This window comes from Rhea pennata, chromosome 16 (genome assembly GCF_028389875.1).
Source record: "Rhea pennata isolate bPtePen1 chromosome 16, bPtePen1.pri, whole genome shotgun sequence".
NCBI classification, from domain to species: Eukaryota; Metazoa; Chordata; class Aves; order Rheiformes; family Rheidae; genus Rhea; species Rhea pennata.
In genome coordinates, this window is record NC_084678.1 from 9,209,455 (window position 1) to 9,225,743 (window position 16,289).

At 49.8% G+C, this 16,289-nt stretch overlaps 1 protein-coding gene across 1 annotated transcript in view; it reads right to left on the bottom strand.

Moving 5' to 3' along the window:
* Positions 1-16,289, bottom strand: part of B4GALT5 (beta-1,4-galactosyltransferase 5) — a 38,588-nt gene that overhangs the window by 3,260 nt on the left and 19,039 nt on the right. The window contains exons 2-8 of the mRNA XM_062589012.1: positions 10,687-10,821; positions 6,344-6,457; positions 5,283-5,407; positions 4,532-4,648; positions 3,574-3,761; positions 3,172-3,294; positions 2,353-2,454 (exon numbers count right to left, since the gene is read on the bottom strand). Coding sequence (XP_062444996.1) covers positions 2,353-2,454; positions 3,172-3,294; positions 3,574-3,761; positions 4,532-4,648; positions 5,283-5,407; positions 6,344-6,457; positions 10,687-10,804 — 887 coding nt within the window. The 5' untranslated portion in view covers positions 10,805-10,821. The remainder of the gene's footprint in view (positions 1-2,352; positions 2,455-3,171; positions 3,295-3,573; positions 3,762-4,531; positions 4,649-5,282; positions 5,408-6,343; positions 6,458-10,686; positions 10,822-16,289) is intronic.

Consider the following 16,289-nt stretch of genomic DNA (forward strand, 5'->3'; position numbering starts at 1 on the left):
AGAACAAATGTATTTGGGGGAAGGAAACTGCAGCTAGGGCACAAAAAGGGCCTCGATAGAGTTTAGGGTCCGCATGACAAGAAAAGATCTGAGGTAAGAGGGGAAAAAATAGGCAGAAACATCTCTGCAGACCAGGACTAGGGATTTTCTGTACTGCAATACAGCAGTGCTGAGGTACCTCAGCACACCAGGAAGGTGGGACTGGGACCCCAAGAAGCTGGAGACTGCAAGAGACCCAGAGAATAGATGCTATGAGGAGAAAGACGACTTTGGGTCACACTGAAGAGGGAAACCAACACTGGCTTCAGAGAGGTCACCATAAAAGCATATTGGCTGGAAACAGCTTTTCCAGTGAAGACAGAAAGCATTTGGCAAAACACTGGGTGCCAGATTCCTTCTCAGTGCCCAGCTGGGAAGAGCTGTGGTGCCACTGGGCAGATGGGAGAGCTGGAAGCAAAGCTTTTGCCAGTGGTACAAGCTGGAAGGAGTGAAATGATCACACTCCTCCAAACCCCCCAGGACCAGCAGCTAGGCTGAGGTGTGCCCTGCAGTAAGGCTTCCAGCTGCAGATGCGGCACAGGAGATGGGAGTACTCAGCAGCAAAGGCGATGAGCTCATCCTCAAGCCACGCGAGCAGCTGCTTTGCCCCTCTCCCCTGCAGATCGCTCTCCGCTGATCCAGAGCTAAGCCTCACACTAAACAAGGCTCGTGGTTGGAGCCAGAAGGAAGCTGCAGAAGCATGAGCTCAAAAGGCTTCATAGCGTTTGAAGAGACATTATCGCTCCTCACTGTGTGCACGAGGAGCGGTGGTCTGCTACGCCAGGCGCTGCAATGCCTGCTCCTGGCAAACAGGACCCCAGGGCAGAGAGGCCCAAATGCCCTCGGCTCCTGCCACCCCGCTGCACAGGGCGCCTGCGTTCGGCCTGCAGCATCCTAAAATGAGGGCTCATTCCCATTGCACTCCCATCTTTTCATACTTCAGAGATTTGACCGAATGTAGCCTTTTTTTAAAAAAACAGAACCAACTTTCTTGACCTTTGCAAGAGTGAAACAAGAATCACCTCTTGCTAGCTGTACTGTCCAACAGAGAAATGAGAACTACAGCTAAACTCCCCAAAGAGAGAATACGCTGTAGGAAAAGACTGAAGACCAGTACATAAGTTCATTTCTCCTCTGAATTTGCAGCTAGTTCAAACAGTCTTTGCAAAAGAAGCCATCCTTGCTGTCCCTTCTCCTGCCAGCAGCAGACAGGAGCCCCCATTCAGAACAAAGCTTGCACTATGCAACAGCTCATGACGTACAAGTGTTAATTCCTGCAGTTGTTAGCAAAAAAAAAAAGATATTTCTCTGGTTTTCTGTTGCATAGTTTTCAGAAGACTCAAATTCCACCAAGGTCCCCTGGCAATAGCAGCCATTCATTGAACCGTTGCACTCTCAGAAAAAGCCTTGGCTCACGGATGAGGGCGTTAGAGCCCTCCTAGAAAGCTCCAGGGAGAAGTTAGCTTTTTGAGCAAAAAAAAGACAAAGTGTTCACCCAGTGCTTGTGCTGCTATGTACAGGGTGTAATTATTCCTCCTCACGGACATCTGAAGTCTCACAAGAGGGCAAGTCCTGAACTTAAGGGCTCTGTATATTCACCCCCAGCCTAGAGTAAAGGGGCAGCAACAGCAGAATTAGTACATCTGGCAGTCACGACTGGAGTTGCTCCTTCTCTAGCAGGAGGAGTGTGCCAGGAGCTGCACGCCATCTCCCCGTCTGCACACTTCATTAGGGGATGAAAGCAGTGCAAGTGGCACTTTTCAACTGAAAACACTGAATATTTTCCACTACTAAAGAACAATGTAGCAGGACGTTGCTTCTGCAACAGAATTTGTAATGCAAACTCAAGAGTGTTTCTATCATACCGTTAGTACTTCCAGAAACACCTGATGCTTTAGCAACACTACCACAGAAAAATGCTCCATCTGCCTTCTACAAACTAGCCATGTTTTCTGCAACAGTATTAACCACTCCTTTAGAAACTATTAACTACTTCTTTAGAAACAACCCCCTCCAGATACAGATGTCCCAAGCCTGTTAAGTCAGGCTGCAGGGCTGGCAACCCAGGCTCTTGGATTAAATTCAAGAAGCTACAATCACAAAGTAACGACCCCTTGTCTTAGGGCTGCAGAGCACTAATCATGCCAGAGGAATACAGGCAACGTTCTGCCTCCCTTATCTTCCTACAGTAAGGGTTTCCTTCACGAGTTAAGGCTGTAATTGCCCCTAGACAGCTGCAGCAAACCTTGTACATGGTACAGGGTGGTGGTTGTTTTTTTAAAGGATCCCAAACCCCTTCAAAGTTTCACTTGCCTTCCTAGGAACTGCACTTCTCCCCGATGATGGTGCGGAATTGATTTGTATTTCCCCGTGTCTCCTTCTGGTCGAGTCACCGAATAGCCTGCAAACTGCACTCTGTATTAGAAAGGGGAGAGACAAAAAGAAAAAAAGGAAAAAAAAATCAACTATTGCATTTGCTCTGTCTTCAGTGCTTGCCGAGACTGCACAATTAGCGCTCTTGCAGCTCCTACAGTAATTGTCTTTCCATCAAGCAGACAAACTACGCATATCTCCTCACTTCAACCTAAGCTCCAGGCAAGTTACACTGTGCTCAGCACCTCAAGGTTTCAAGAGTTCAGCTAGGGATCAGTTTGACATCATCATCATGGGATATTGCATACGAGGCCAGTAATTTCACAACCAGTGTTTCTCTGTCTGCATCTGATCTATTGCTTGAGCAAACTGGAACACCACCCACCCAAATGCATTTCCCATCAAGTCACCTAAAAACAGGCCGGCCGCTCCCTGGGTCAGGCAAATGGTACAGCCCAGCCCAGCGCAGGCTGGAAGAGGTAAAAATACTTCTCTTCACAGCATATGCAACCTATATGCATATAGTCGTGATGTAAAGTTGATCTAAAGGATATTAGCACATAGGCTTAGAGGTTACTTCTAGCACTGACAAAACTGGTGCACTGCATTCAAAACCAGGTCTCTAAATTCCTGAAGTTTGGAACACGCCCTGGGGGCCTGGGCAGCACCTGCACACCACGTGGCTCACGGCACCTGGCACCGCTGCAGGAGCCCTGCCAGTTACCCCACCTCGGGACATGGCTCAAGTCGCAGTGGTACCTGTTCCAAAGGTCGTCATCCTCTCCACCCCAGCCCCAGAACGCGTTGGGGAAACCGTTGATTTTCTGAAACTGCTCTACCGTCAGGCCACTCACTCCACCAAAGAACTCATTGTATGGGAGCCTAAACAGGAGAGAAGGGATTAGTTGAGGGTGCAGGGAAACGGCTGTTGCTGCCGTTCAGAGTTGATCCAATTGCCTACTCAAAGCTCGTCAGAGCAGCAATTCTCCCAGTTGCAATGAATAAAGCCTATGAGCTATGAGGATGTTTTCTTCTATTTGTCTTTTATGTTTACTTTGCACAAAGCTTGGGAAACAAACTGAAATTGATTTTCTGTCCTTTTAGAAATCTAACACTGGCTTCTCATCTATTACTATAGCGCAGAGGAAGACTGATGCTTACAGATACATGTACTTATCCAGCTTGGCTGCAAAGTGTCTTGGCATCTGTCCACATCCGTAATAGTTACGGTCATTTTCTGGTATGTGGTCCACATCATGAAAGATGAGACAATCCCAGTCCAAATCCTTCATTGCTTCCCGAAAGCCAACATTGAAGAGCATGGCACGGTTGAAGGGTTGGTTACCAGCCTAGGAGAAACAGAGTTCCTTCTCAAGGGAAGCCTAATACAAGTTCAGTTGCTTTGCATGCGCAGTTTCCTAAATAAGACTGAGAATCCAGAGTGAAACTGGCCCCCAGTTCAATGGCTGAACAGAAGAGGATGCATTGGTTTTAGCTGATATCACTAGTTTATCTGTTGCAAGACTTGAATATTCAATTAGTATACAATTGAAAAAAAAAAAAAAAAGGATGTTAAAGTATTATTAGTCAAAGCCTTGATCGCTCTCTTTACCTGACACTGTCCAAAAGGCCAAGGAGAGCTAAGTTTGGTAGCATGTTAGCAGGGTGTGTGAGAATGGATAGCTTAGGTGACAAGTTCACATAGATAAGAAAGCAATATTATTTATGCTGCAAATCTCTGGTTCAAATATATATAATTTTCCCCAATATCTCCTCCAATACAGAATTAGAAAAAAAAAATCTAGATCTCTAGTTTTTAGATGAAAGTCAGGCTCTAATTTCCAGGGACACATCTTAATTGCACCAATTTGAGATAGAGTGGGACAATTTCAGCTTTGCAACATTAACTCAGAAGCAATCACGTACAAATCTTCTAATGTTTAAATCACGTGATCTTGCAGATAAACTCCTTGGGCCACAAAGCAGCGCTATGCTTGCGACTTTGGCTGCATGTTGATGCTCTAGCTCACTTTTCTATCGCAGCACATTTCATATGCTCATGGCTGCCTCCACCAACAAACCAGCTGGGAAGCACCCACCGTGCGCGCACAGGACTTACCTGCTCAACAACATAAAACGCAAATTGTAAACGTTGACGCTGCAGCATTGGAATTAGGTGTCTGAAAAGGACTGGAAGATGCTCGTAACGATTGCGGAATGGAATTAGGATCGCCACCTGGATGGGGAAAGGGCGTCCGTTACCACACCAGGAAAGAGTTCATGACAGCCCACAGACCCCTCTAACCCCTGCATCACTGCTGCTTGTAAATTTTGGTGTTTGCCTCTTGGGAAATTGTTGCTTCAAGGAGATTAAATGCAATCCCGGCCTTAATTGAGGCTAATAGCCCCCATACTCACTGATTCTATGCACCAAGTCAGGAGAGCAAGAGCAAGGCCGGGTCCCAGTACTGTACTGCCCAGAGGCCACCACCCTCCAAGGCGAGAGTCCCCAGCAATGCAACCTCCATCTCTGGGTCAGGTGTCCCCAAACCAGACAGCTGGGTGAGCTGGAGGCCCGTCAGCTGGGAACCGGACAGGCAAGTTCACTGCCTGTCTCCTCAGCAGTCCTTGCAGAAAGCCACAGCTGACTCATGCATCACAACCGCAGCCCCCAATTTCAGCACCTCACTTCTCCAGGCACTGCAGTCCTGCGTTACAGGGAGCCTTACATTCATTTATCTGGAGCTGCAGCACAAAGGTGGAAGTGCTGGCGTTCCCCACTAACATCTCCCTGACACTCGACGAGGAGCCATCCTTCCTGCTGTGCCCAGCAGTGTTACAGGCACAGCGCTTCCGAATTCCCCGTTTACCTTCCAGCGAGGCAGACAGTCACTCGGCTTCCAGTGGCCTCCTAGCTTGATAGAAGGGTCTTTTGAGAAGAACTGGTGGATATCTTCCATCGTGATTTCGCTCATATTTACATCGATGGGGCCCTCTGCAGACGCAGTGGAAAGAAGCAGATGAAGAGGTGAGGGCTCCCACCCGAACACGAGGAGGTGCTGCTTGGCTCCTACCCTGCTCAGTGCTCTGCTGTTTCTCTCCCATGTTGGGACCTAGTGCTGAACGCAACTGGTCTGCTCTCTCACCAAAGATGACTGAGGAATAATACCACTGGCATGACTCAACCTTGCCCCCTCCACAGCCCAGCTCTGTTCACCCACCCCTTGCTGGATAAGGCCCCTCTACATTGCAAACCCACCACTCCTCCAGATCTGCTACAGCCAAGAGGAATTCAGGCCCAATTTCACTTGGGACAGTTTGGCGGTTCACTCATGTCCAACAGTGCCAGGGCTGGGACTGGCCAACGCGGGCAAACGGCAGCGAGCGCCGGAGGGGTGAAGGAGCAACTGCTCTGCTGCCTGCCAGCCCCAGCACTGGCGATGGAAAAGGGCTGGCCAAGCCTTTCCACCAACTCACAGGGCACAATTCCGCTTTTGTTTGCGTTTGCCAAGCGACGGCTCTTGCTCCAGAAAGGAGGAGCGCCTCAGACGTTGCAGGGATTAATTTGGGTGATCCGGTAAACAATGGTTTCCCAGAGGGAGACTGCAGCTGCTGAACAGCCCTTCCATTCATTCCCCTCCGGACAGGTGCTAAGCAGAAAAGGTGACATATCAACAAGCCAAGAGGGGAAAAATGCCAGAATACAGAATCCAAAAGCATGCAAGAGCAGGTAAAGGGTGCGCTGGTACTGCCAGCTAAAGCAGAAATTCAACCTGCTCCTAGGGGATACTCCAGGCTCAGCTGCCAGCCTCCCAAAACCTGGCACTTGCCAGCTGTGCTGGCACAGAAGGGGCCCCTAGCTGGGACAGGGGGCTTGACACAAGCTGGGACAAGGGCTGCAACACCAGAGACCAGGTGCGGTGCTACTCACTCATAGAAGGGAGCCTCTCAGGACAGGTATGGTTTGGAAAGTAGGTAAAATCTTCAGGAAGAAAAGTTGTGGCTTGCAGAAAGGTTTCATTGTGATTCAAATCAAGAGGATAATCTAGGGTGGGGGAAAAAAATGAAGAAAAATGTCTATTTGAACTACAGGTCTTTGGTTTTTCCATTTCCCCATGCCATTGCTAGCACATCCCTTCATCTGGCTACCCTGTCCCCAGAACCACTCAGGGCTGAGCGTGGGTGCTGCGACAGACTGCCGCAAGCGTCCCCACACTGTATGGGTCCTTGTCTTGCAACCACCGCCCAGCTGGGCTTTCCTCCCCATGGCGTCAGAGGGCAGCTGCAGGGTGGCAGGAGAAACCCTGCGGGTGTCAGACCAGGCCACCGCTGAGGAACCTGCCCCTTTCCCGGTCCGAGGATGGATTCTGAGCTTCACCTTCAGGTAGCACAAGCAAATCAAATGGAAGCAGCATGTGGTTCTTGAAAGGAAAAGTTATTTAATACTTTGTCCCTGAAGGGCTGCAGCCGAGGTAAAAGGGGAAGTGCTCCTTGAGTGACTCCTCTCCTAACACAGGCTCACGGGAGGACTGCCAGGAGCAGCAGCCTGCTCAGCAAAATTCTGCTTCTCGTGATTCTCTTGAAAGGATCAATAAACACCATGGTGCTGCACGTAGCCTTTCACTTGGTTAGCGTCACATACAGCAGACGTGCGCCCACGTTCCAGCAGGACCCAGCAGCAGCCAGAAGAGCACATTTCCTCAAAGCCCTCATCCTTTCAATTCCTTTTACCTTCTGAGTAAAAACCCTTCAACATGCTACACCTTTGAGAGTTTTAAGGAACTTTTTGTACAGCTACAAAACTTCTGCTTTCTATGGTTACATAACCGAAATGCACCAGTTTTGTGTAAATGGCTAAAGCCAGCCATGACCTTTATTTTAAGTGCTAGAAGAAAGTTTGCCTGCCATAGTAACGTATCAGTTGCTGGGAGGATGCTGCATCTCTTCTTTCTGAGACGACCAGAAGTTTCACTGGGGGTTTGCCTTTTGATCCCATGGCACCAAGGGCAGGAGCCTCAACCTTCACACACCTCACTCCTGTATGGGTCCCAAAAAGCAGATGTTTTGGGCTAAGAGCACTTAGTCCCACCACACATCAGGAGCCTGATGCAGACCAGCTCCCCCATACTTCTGGCTTGTGAGGCTGAAAGGGCCCGATCCTTCCTGGTTGCCTTACCCTTAAAGGACATTTACACCAAGCTGACTGTACAAGCACGTGTGAGAGGACTGACGTTCCTTAGATTAATTCAAAGCAGAATTGGGGAGCAGGTTTCTCATAGCCCCACTACAAACCATCTGCTATTCAAGCACCTAAAGATAAAGCAGCTTTAGTGTTTCTCCCTCCCCAAGAGCTCTCCAAGCAGCTTAGCAATTGCTGCAGGTGATCTACTTGCACACAGCACACTTACAGTGGGCAGACAGCATTTTAAGTTGTTTTACCAAACACAGCGCAAAATCCCTTTTTCCTTTAAACCAGCAGCTATAATCTTGCACATAACTAAAACATACATTTAGGTTCAAAAGATATTGATACAGAAGTCTTGCACATTTTATACTGAGAGCAATTTACAGTATAGTGAAGAGTGTGTGTCAGCTGATGTTAAAGGGTTAAGAATCTACATCAGATTTATTTTAAGATATGCAGGTTTAAGTGATTGCATAAACATACTGTATTCTCTATAGGATAAAGACTGTATTAAAAAAAACACACACTTTAAAGATATCTCAAAGGGGAAAAAAATAGAATAATTTTTTTTAAAGTAAAGCAGGGAAGGATGTCTTAAACTGCAAGGTCCAAATCTTTCATTTAGATCAATTACAACAACTCGTTACCTGGCCTGCTATTTCAGCTTGCTTTCTTTTGCTAGTACGTGGTATCACGTCATTAGTACTGTTTATCTGTTAGATTAAATAGCACCCAAACTACCTCAGCCAGACTCAAGACGGACTTGCAAACAGAATCGCAGGGCTTCTCAAGTATAGTCAATGTTATTTTGGATGCTTGCTACTGCTACGACTACATTTTAATAACCAGATTCCCATTAAACTCATATCACCAGAATATAGCTCTTGCTACTTAGTTCAGCTCTCTAACCATGTCCTGATAATGCAGAGCAAAGCTCAATTCCACTGTTTTTTTATTATTATTTATTTATTTATTTTTACACAAAGTACTGCCTTTTTTGCTTGATAAAGCACAGAAGGGATACCTCTTAGCTCAGTGAATAGGAAATTGATTATTGCATCCATTAACAAATGCTTAAAAAGTTATTAAAACGAGGAAGTAACTTACAGAAAAAGTTAAGAAGGGCAAAAAGTAGAAGATAGAGAGATGGAAATGCACTATGCTTGCAGCAGACCAACCTGCACCTTGACATTCAGGACTGGACATCGTTAAGCGTTCTGCCTAAGAATGAAAGTCACAGGTCCAGGGAGGCAATGCACACAGGACTGCATTGTGTAAAGAGCCACTCCGTTTTGGCCACATCTGGAGGACAGACATGACATTTAGGAGAGGCTGCTGCTCAGCAAGCATTAGTGACATCCTGCTTCCCAGGTGCTGCCACAAAACTGGAGCAGGGACCTAGCTGATGACCAGAGAGGAGCAAGTAGGCCTTATAAGGCAAGGAGCAGTCTGAAAGCTGCCTATTACCTCATTTGTCACCTCCAGGAGGCAGCAAGGAGATGGGGAGATTGCATTTTGAGTGTGGAAACTCAAGAAAACCTCAGGTCAGGGTGGGAAGATACTGACTGCAGTGGAAAGGCAAGGCTCACGGCTGCGGCTCCACGAGCCTTCCTGATGCCATGGCCAGCATCACATGCATGCTCCTCAACCCTCTTAGGGGGAAAGTCGCAAAAGGGTGCTATATAAACCTTTACTGCTCAAAGCTTTTCAAAGAGAAGGCAGTATCAACCCAAGTTTGCAGAGTTGACATGGATCTGAGGCATGAGCAAAGCCATTTACTTCAGTAGCAGTATTAACCATCAGAGCTGCTAATGTGGTAACTACTTCCCTGCCTACTGCATGCAGAAGTGATTTATAGCAGGTCTGCAGAGGGCTCGCAGCCTGGAGGGTGGCAGGGAGCACCTCATCGAGGCTCAGATGGGCACTGGAGGCTTTGCTCACCGCAAGCACCTGATCTTCCTTTGCTTCAGTTCTCATTGTTAGCTTCTTTTCACCTTTTTCAGTTGATGTTTCTAGTCTTAAAACAGATAGAGTTGGCAGTTCTGGCTGACTTCAACAGTAGAGAAGATCATGTAGAGTGCAACTCATCTGCAGAGTTTGGATATTACCCCTTTCTTCACCTCTTCTACTCAAAGTACAACCAAACTGGAATAACAGCCATACCATATACTCAGTACTCCAGGAACAGATGCTTTTCCAGAGGTGAGTCTGAGTAGCAAGAATATTGCATTTTTTATATGGAAGAAAATTTGCTTTTTAAATCTGTCAGCCCTTGCTGATGAAACCTACCCTGGATTCCTTCTCAAGTGTGGACCTCAGCTGAGCTTCACAGGCATCACCAAAGCCTAATGCAGAACATGCCTGGGAACCATCATGCTCCTGGCTCACTAGTTACATGTAAACACAAGAAAATACTCTCTCCGCATGACACCTGCTTGTCCTGTCCTCAGTAGCAAGGAAATGCCTCATGCCTTGTTATATGCAAACATGCACATTTATGCGTCAGCATACCCTATTTACACCAAAACTTACGATGTAACTAAACCAGTAAACCTTTTTCCAGCTTTGTATTATGGGTGGAAAACAGTCAGGAGTCAGAGTCTGTTACTCTGATACCTTCAGTCCACCCAGAGTTCAATCTATTATTTGCAGCAGCGCTCCAGCCAAGTCATATTGGTTCATCTTTGCAAGGAAAGAGTGAAGCTTATGAACATGGGCTCTTACATGTATGTGAGGTGATGGCTGTGTGCATGTGTGTGTGAAGGCAGTTTTAAATACAAAGCCTGACTCTCACACAGCTGTTTTTCAAAGCCTTTATCCTCAGGTTGGTTAAAGATAACAAGCTGAATTCCTCAAAAGCAAAGAGGTTTTCACTCAACATCCAGCCATTTGAGACCTTTCAAGATATCCACCCTTTATACAAGTTAAAAGGATTTGAATAAATAATAACAAGTAGAAAAAAACAATTGAAATTCCCACCCTGCATTTACCAACATAAATTAATTCCTTTAATAGAGAGTGGTTCAAGTCAACTCAATGCCCAGTGAAAATGGAAACTTCAAGCAAAGTGACAATTATTAAAGATATACCTGAGTCATTCACGCTGCTGTTCCTCTTGGCATAGGCACTGCGGACCACCTGCTCGTAGACCTGAGCTCCTATTGTTCTCATGTTTTCACGAATCATGATGCCTTGGGCTTGCATCATGAAGAGGTAGGTGTTCACTGCAAGGAAAAAAAAAAATCTGTGAGCATCTGCTTTTACAGGAAAGAAATATGGAAGAGAAATATGAGTCTCCTGGAATGCTTCCCAGCACTCGGCTTCCTTTTGGCTTCCTCCAGCCATGGAGATCCCTGGGTCACATGTGTCAATGAAACCTGATGAAAGCTAGTAAAGGCATATGACTTTTAAAGCATAGGTGTGAGGCACGTTTTGAAACCTGTCTGATTAATAAGGTGAACTTATATGGCTGTTGTCAGCAATGCAGGCTGTAACTCAGCACGAGAGGTTAAACAACAATTCCTCCTGCTGTGCAAGTGCAGAGGCCTCCTTCGAAGGTATAACTGTAAGAGGAAACTCAGCTGAATGACTGGACGAGAAAATTCCTTCCCACATTGCAAGGTCAGAGGCCTGCTCCCACCTGACTGAGGCTACATCAGACGAGATAAGAACAATTTCTTTTTCCACCATCTTTGAGCTCACCTTAAATCAATGCACGTCACTATTTTGCTAGCACTCTGTTTAAGTAAGGGCCTTCCAACTTTATGTGAGCTTTTGCCTTCCAAGCTGCCTGCCGCCATTCAAACAACTGAACCCCAAGACTTTGGGCACCTTCTTTGGTTAAATTCTCTTGTGGTGGTGGTGTCACACCACACTCTCACAACACTGAGCCTGAAGTGCTCTACGCTTATCCAAACCTTCCACTTTGTCTGCTCATATTCTCATGCATTGGTGAGACTGGCAAGGACATTGATTTCCTGTCAGTCAACACTGAGCAGTAACACCGCAGTGACAGTCCACGTGCTGTCACCTGCACGGGCGCCTTGGCATTCAAGAGCTGTCAGGTATGTCTAGCAGGAGGGGAGAGAGGGCAAAGGCAGCTTTTGAGTGACAACCTCCTGCTTGTGTCTCCAGCAAAACCCCTTCCCGTCCCAGCAGGCTGCAGGTAACACTTTGCACAAGTCACCTCTCAAGGGACAGTCCCTCCAGCCAGAGGCCCCAGCTACTTTCCTCATTATCCTCATTTTCCACTGACCATTATGTCACGTTACTGCTTCAACTTAGCCTGCTTAAATTTCAGTTAAGCTGCCGTAGACATTTGCAAGGACAGCCCCAAAGAAAACGGCAACAGGCACAACCCTCGCGACGTCAGCAGCTCCCTCCCAGCCTGCAAGACGTTCACCTGCGGTCTCTGCACTCAGGAACCCCCACCCCCTTCCACTGGGCTGCACCGTAACTCTGTTTTCACTGGATTAAAATGTTCGTTTTAATCATTTAACATTTTTATGTTAACATTAACATTTAATCATTAAAATGTTAATGATTTTAGACTGAAGAATGAAGATTTGAAATTGAGAAAGAAGGGAAATCCAGAAGGCTAATTTTATACTGATAAATAATCAAAATCAAAACAGACTAAAAGGAAGACTCCAGAAGGGCTGAAAAGGCTAACAAGCCAAGAGATCAAGGGAAACCCTCTGCATGGGGAGGGCAGTAACTGAGGAAACGCCTTCCAGCTCAGGAAATCAGTAACAGCCCGGTAGTTCTCTATACCAGGCGTATCACAACCCTGCAAGAGCCCGATGTTGATGGCTGCTGGTGCCAGGAAGCTGAAGCTCATTACTGAAGTCATCAGGAGCCCAGATTAGATAGGGCATCCTGGACACTGTACCAGTATCAGAGAGCAAGGTCGTTGCATAAACACTACCTACTTGACAAACAGATTCAAGTTTTATTTCCTTGTATACGACAGAATTCAAGTCAGTCTCGAGAAAGGTTGCCGAGTTGGATTTCCCAAACACAGCTTTTCCCCACAACACACACCTTAAGTAAATATTTGAAAGAGTACATAAGCTATGGAGTCATGCCTACACGGCGCAGGTCTTTGAGCTGCGTTCAGGAATCACCACATAGATTTTCAATCCACCATGCAAGAACATTTTCCACGTGCCTGTTTGGCTCTTCGAGCATCGATGTCCAGATGAACAAGCCACCAATATCAAGCAGTTCAGAACTACTACCTTCAAGGCCCAGATAACTCAGAGGATTAACTACTGCCAGCATTTTACCTACAGCTCGTCATTCCAGGCCCGGGAACCAGGGCCCGGGTAAGCTGGCTGAAGCAGCACATTTGCCTCAACACCAGACGGCTCCGAGCAGCATAAGGTGTTTAACTGTGCAAGCATAGGGAAACAAGGCGGCTAGGTTGCAATAAGTGCTTGGCAATTAAATTGTTTCAAATGTTGGGTTAAATGCACATTTCCAGCCCATCCCCTCCCATTTGTATGTGTTTTTGCGATGGTGACAGTGGTAGCAGTCATAAGAGCGTGTAATGCAAATGAAAAGTCATCCACAAGGATTAATTTGCCCCAAATTTTTCAGCTGAAGCAGTTTTCCCAACCCAGTTAACCATTATCTGAGTGATTTATTACACTAATACAGCAAAAAGCAGGAGCTGCTTGAGCCAAAGCTCTTCCTAAATTCACTTCATTAACTTGCTCTATTCTGGGACTACCTATATAGCAAAGAATAATTATTGGATGGTTTAATGACCACTACAAAGCAAACACGTGCTCTAGTGCATTTTCTTGGCAAGATGCTCCTACTGCACTTACTGCTACAAACAGTGAGGCCTGCTTTTGGGCAGAAAGAAGGGGAATTCATCCTAGCAGATCCCTGAGGGATAACCCCCAAGGACAACTTGGCATTTTGATGCAACACCACCAGCCAGAGGTAAATGTCATTAAAAATTCTGCGTGCAAAGCCAGAAGAGCTTGGAGTGCGGATGGGGCCCATGCCAGCCTCTGCTGCAACGTGAGATTTGGGGAAATGAGAGTCCCTCAAAAAAAAAAGCATTAGCGGAAAAGAGTTATTTAGGGTTTAGCAGTGAGTAAGCCAGCAGGCTGGCACATACCTGTGGGTCTGGGACAGGATGTGCGGGACAGCTGAGGAACAGCTTTTAGCGATGAGCTCAATAGCTGGCAAGAGGCAGGTCTCCGAGTGACCACGGACCTCGCCAGAGCTGAGCAAGTTCTGAGTTAGCTCCTTAGCCCGCACGACAGCTCCGGCTCAGCTGCGAGGGCGGCGTGTTACGAGCTGCTGCTCGGGACAGCCGGTTCCTACAGAAAGGTTTACAAAAGCATCCTGCCCCGGCTACACCGCCGGCCGGAGAGGCGCCGCCAGCCCTCCCCAAGCTCGCGGGAAGCGGGGTCCGCACGGACGGCGGCAGCATCGAGAAAGCAGAGCCCAGCCAGGACTCGCGAGGCGGGCTGAAGGCCCAGCTTCATCTCGGCCATCCCGATCGTGAAATCAGGGAGGCTTTAATGACCGTTCCCTTCCCTTCCCAGCAACCCGGAAAGCTCAGCGCCAGGACGAGGGCACAGCTCCTCTCCTCGTCCCCGCAGCGTGGCCGGGCGGCTGGGAAAACCGCTGGGGCGGAGGTGTTCACCAGGACCAGGCTCTCGGCACGCCGGGGAGGGGGCCGAGGCTTGCGCTTTTGCAGCTTGCGGGGGGCTTGCGACAGCAGCGCCGCGTAACGTGCCGACGCTGAGCGAACCACTTAGCTCTCTGCTTCAGCACGCCTCCGCCTCGCCGCGCAACGCAGAGCCGGGTTTGGCCAAGCGTGAAGGAACGAGAGGGACAAACCGGCACCGGCTCCCTGCTCGACGTAAGGCGCGGGGGGCTCGTCCAGACGTGCCGTTTGCCCTCCCCGGTCCCATCACCGCCACACGATGCGGCTGGCTCGGACCCCCGCAGCCACGCGGGTGCCTCGCTGGGCAGCTCCGGGCGCCCCGCACACCCCCGCCGCACGAGCAGGCCTCGTCGCAGGCCGCAGCCGCTCGCCGCCCGCTCACCCCTTCAGGGAAAGGCCTGTCCGCCGAGCCGCGCCGCCGCCACGACCAACGCGCCGCCCCGGCGGCCGCCCGGCCCGGCCCGGCCCAGCCCGGCCTCGCGCAGCCGGCACGCCGCGCTGCCCCCGCGAGCTCGGCAAGCCCCGCGCGGCCCGCAACGCGCCGGGCGCTTTCGTCGGAGAAGCGCACCTGAAACGCTTCCCTCCTCCGTCACCTCCCCGCGCGACGCCGAGGGGGGCTCAGCAGAGCCGGGGGGGGGGGGGGGCTCCGGGCTGGGCCGCGCTTGTCCTCTGGCGCCTCCGTGCCCGCTTCGACCCCCGGCCCTCGCGCACCCCCAGCCTCTGCCTAGCGAACCGGCAACGCCCGCGGCCCCCCGAGCGGCCCTGTGCAGCGGGGCGCCGCCGCCGCCGCCGGAGCGCCGCCGGCAGGGCCCCGACGCGCGCGCGCCTCGGCCGGCCCGAGCCCGGCTGCAGCTGGGGAGCGCTTCCCCGCGTCGCCAGATACGGCTGGTCTAACCGCGCAGGACGATCCAGAAAGCCACGCGAGTCCCCTCGCTATATTCCATTTTGACTCCATTTTCCCCAGCACGCTCACTGGCAGGACCAGGACGAGAAGGCTTTGAGCCACTGCCAGCAGGCAGAGATGCCCTTTTTCCCCACGGATATTTCCGACAGACCCTCCCAGACCACGGAGAAAACTCGGAGCCGAAGTCGAGGACGTGCTCGCCCGGGGACCGCTGCAAGCACACCTTCCGCAGCGTGGCAAGGCGCAAGCCGACCCCGCCGGCACGGCGAGGCCCGGAGGCCACCGCGTCCCAGCTCGGCCCTCCCCGCCGCTCCGGGAGCCTCGGCCCTCCGCCTCGCCGCGCGGCGACGGGCGCCCGGAGAGCTCCAGAGGGAGGGGACAACGGCTTCGGCTGGGCAGGTAAAGTCCAACAGCATAAATGAGTGCTGAAGGCTTCCTGTAATCATTTCTCAGCTGGTATTTTAGGAGCACTTTAATTATGGAACAGCTGACTCTCTCACAGAAAATTAATTTCACTTTGATGATATGCACTAGGAGAGGCAGCCAAGTAACCTCCAGGTCAGGGGTTTTTCTGGAGAAGGTCTAGGATGATTCATGCTAGCTACAGGCACGGGAAGGGGAAAGTCCGGCGACCCCAGCACACCCTCGCCGGGAGCGGGAAGGGGGGCTTCCTGCGGCATCCCCCCGGCGAGGGGAGGCAGTCGGATGCCCACGCTGCCGCTCGGTGGCAGATGGTCCTACAGCAGCGCCTCCACAGCGGGCAGGGGGCAGGAAGCGAGGCCAGGTGATTCACCGTGGTCCCGGCTGCTGGAGCAAGGCGTTCAGATGCTATCAGCTCCCAGCACAGCCTCCAGGCTTTCCTGAGGAAGACGCGAGCCTTCCTTCACACTAAGATTTACAGGTTTCCTGCCACATTTAGTACTTTTCCTAATTCATCCGTCCCTCAACACAGCGGAAGTACATAAGGGCTGTTTGTGAATTTACTACAGCTTCACTGGAATTCATATCCTTTTCCTCCTGGAGCACAATCTGCAAGTGCCTAACGTGTCAAAAGCTGCTCTCTGGAGCATATCTTGCAGCCAGCCCAAGTACTAAGG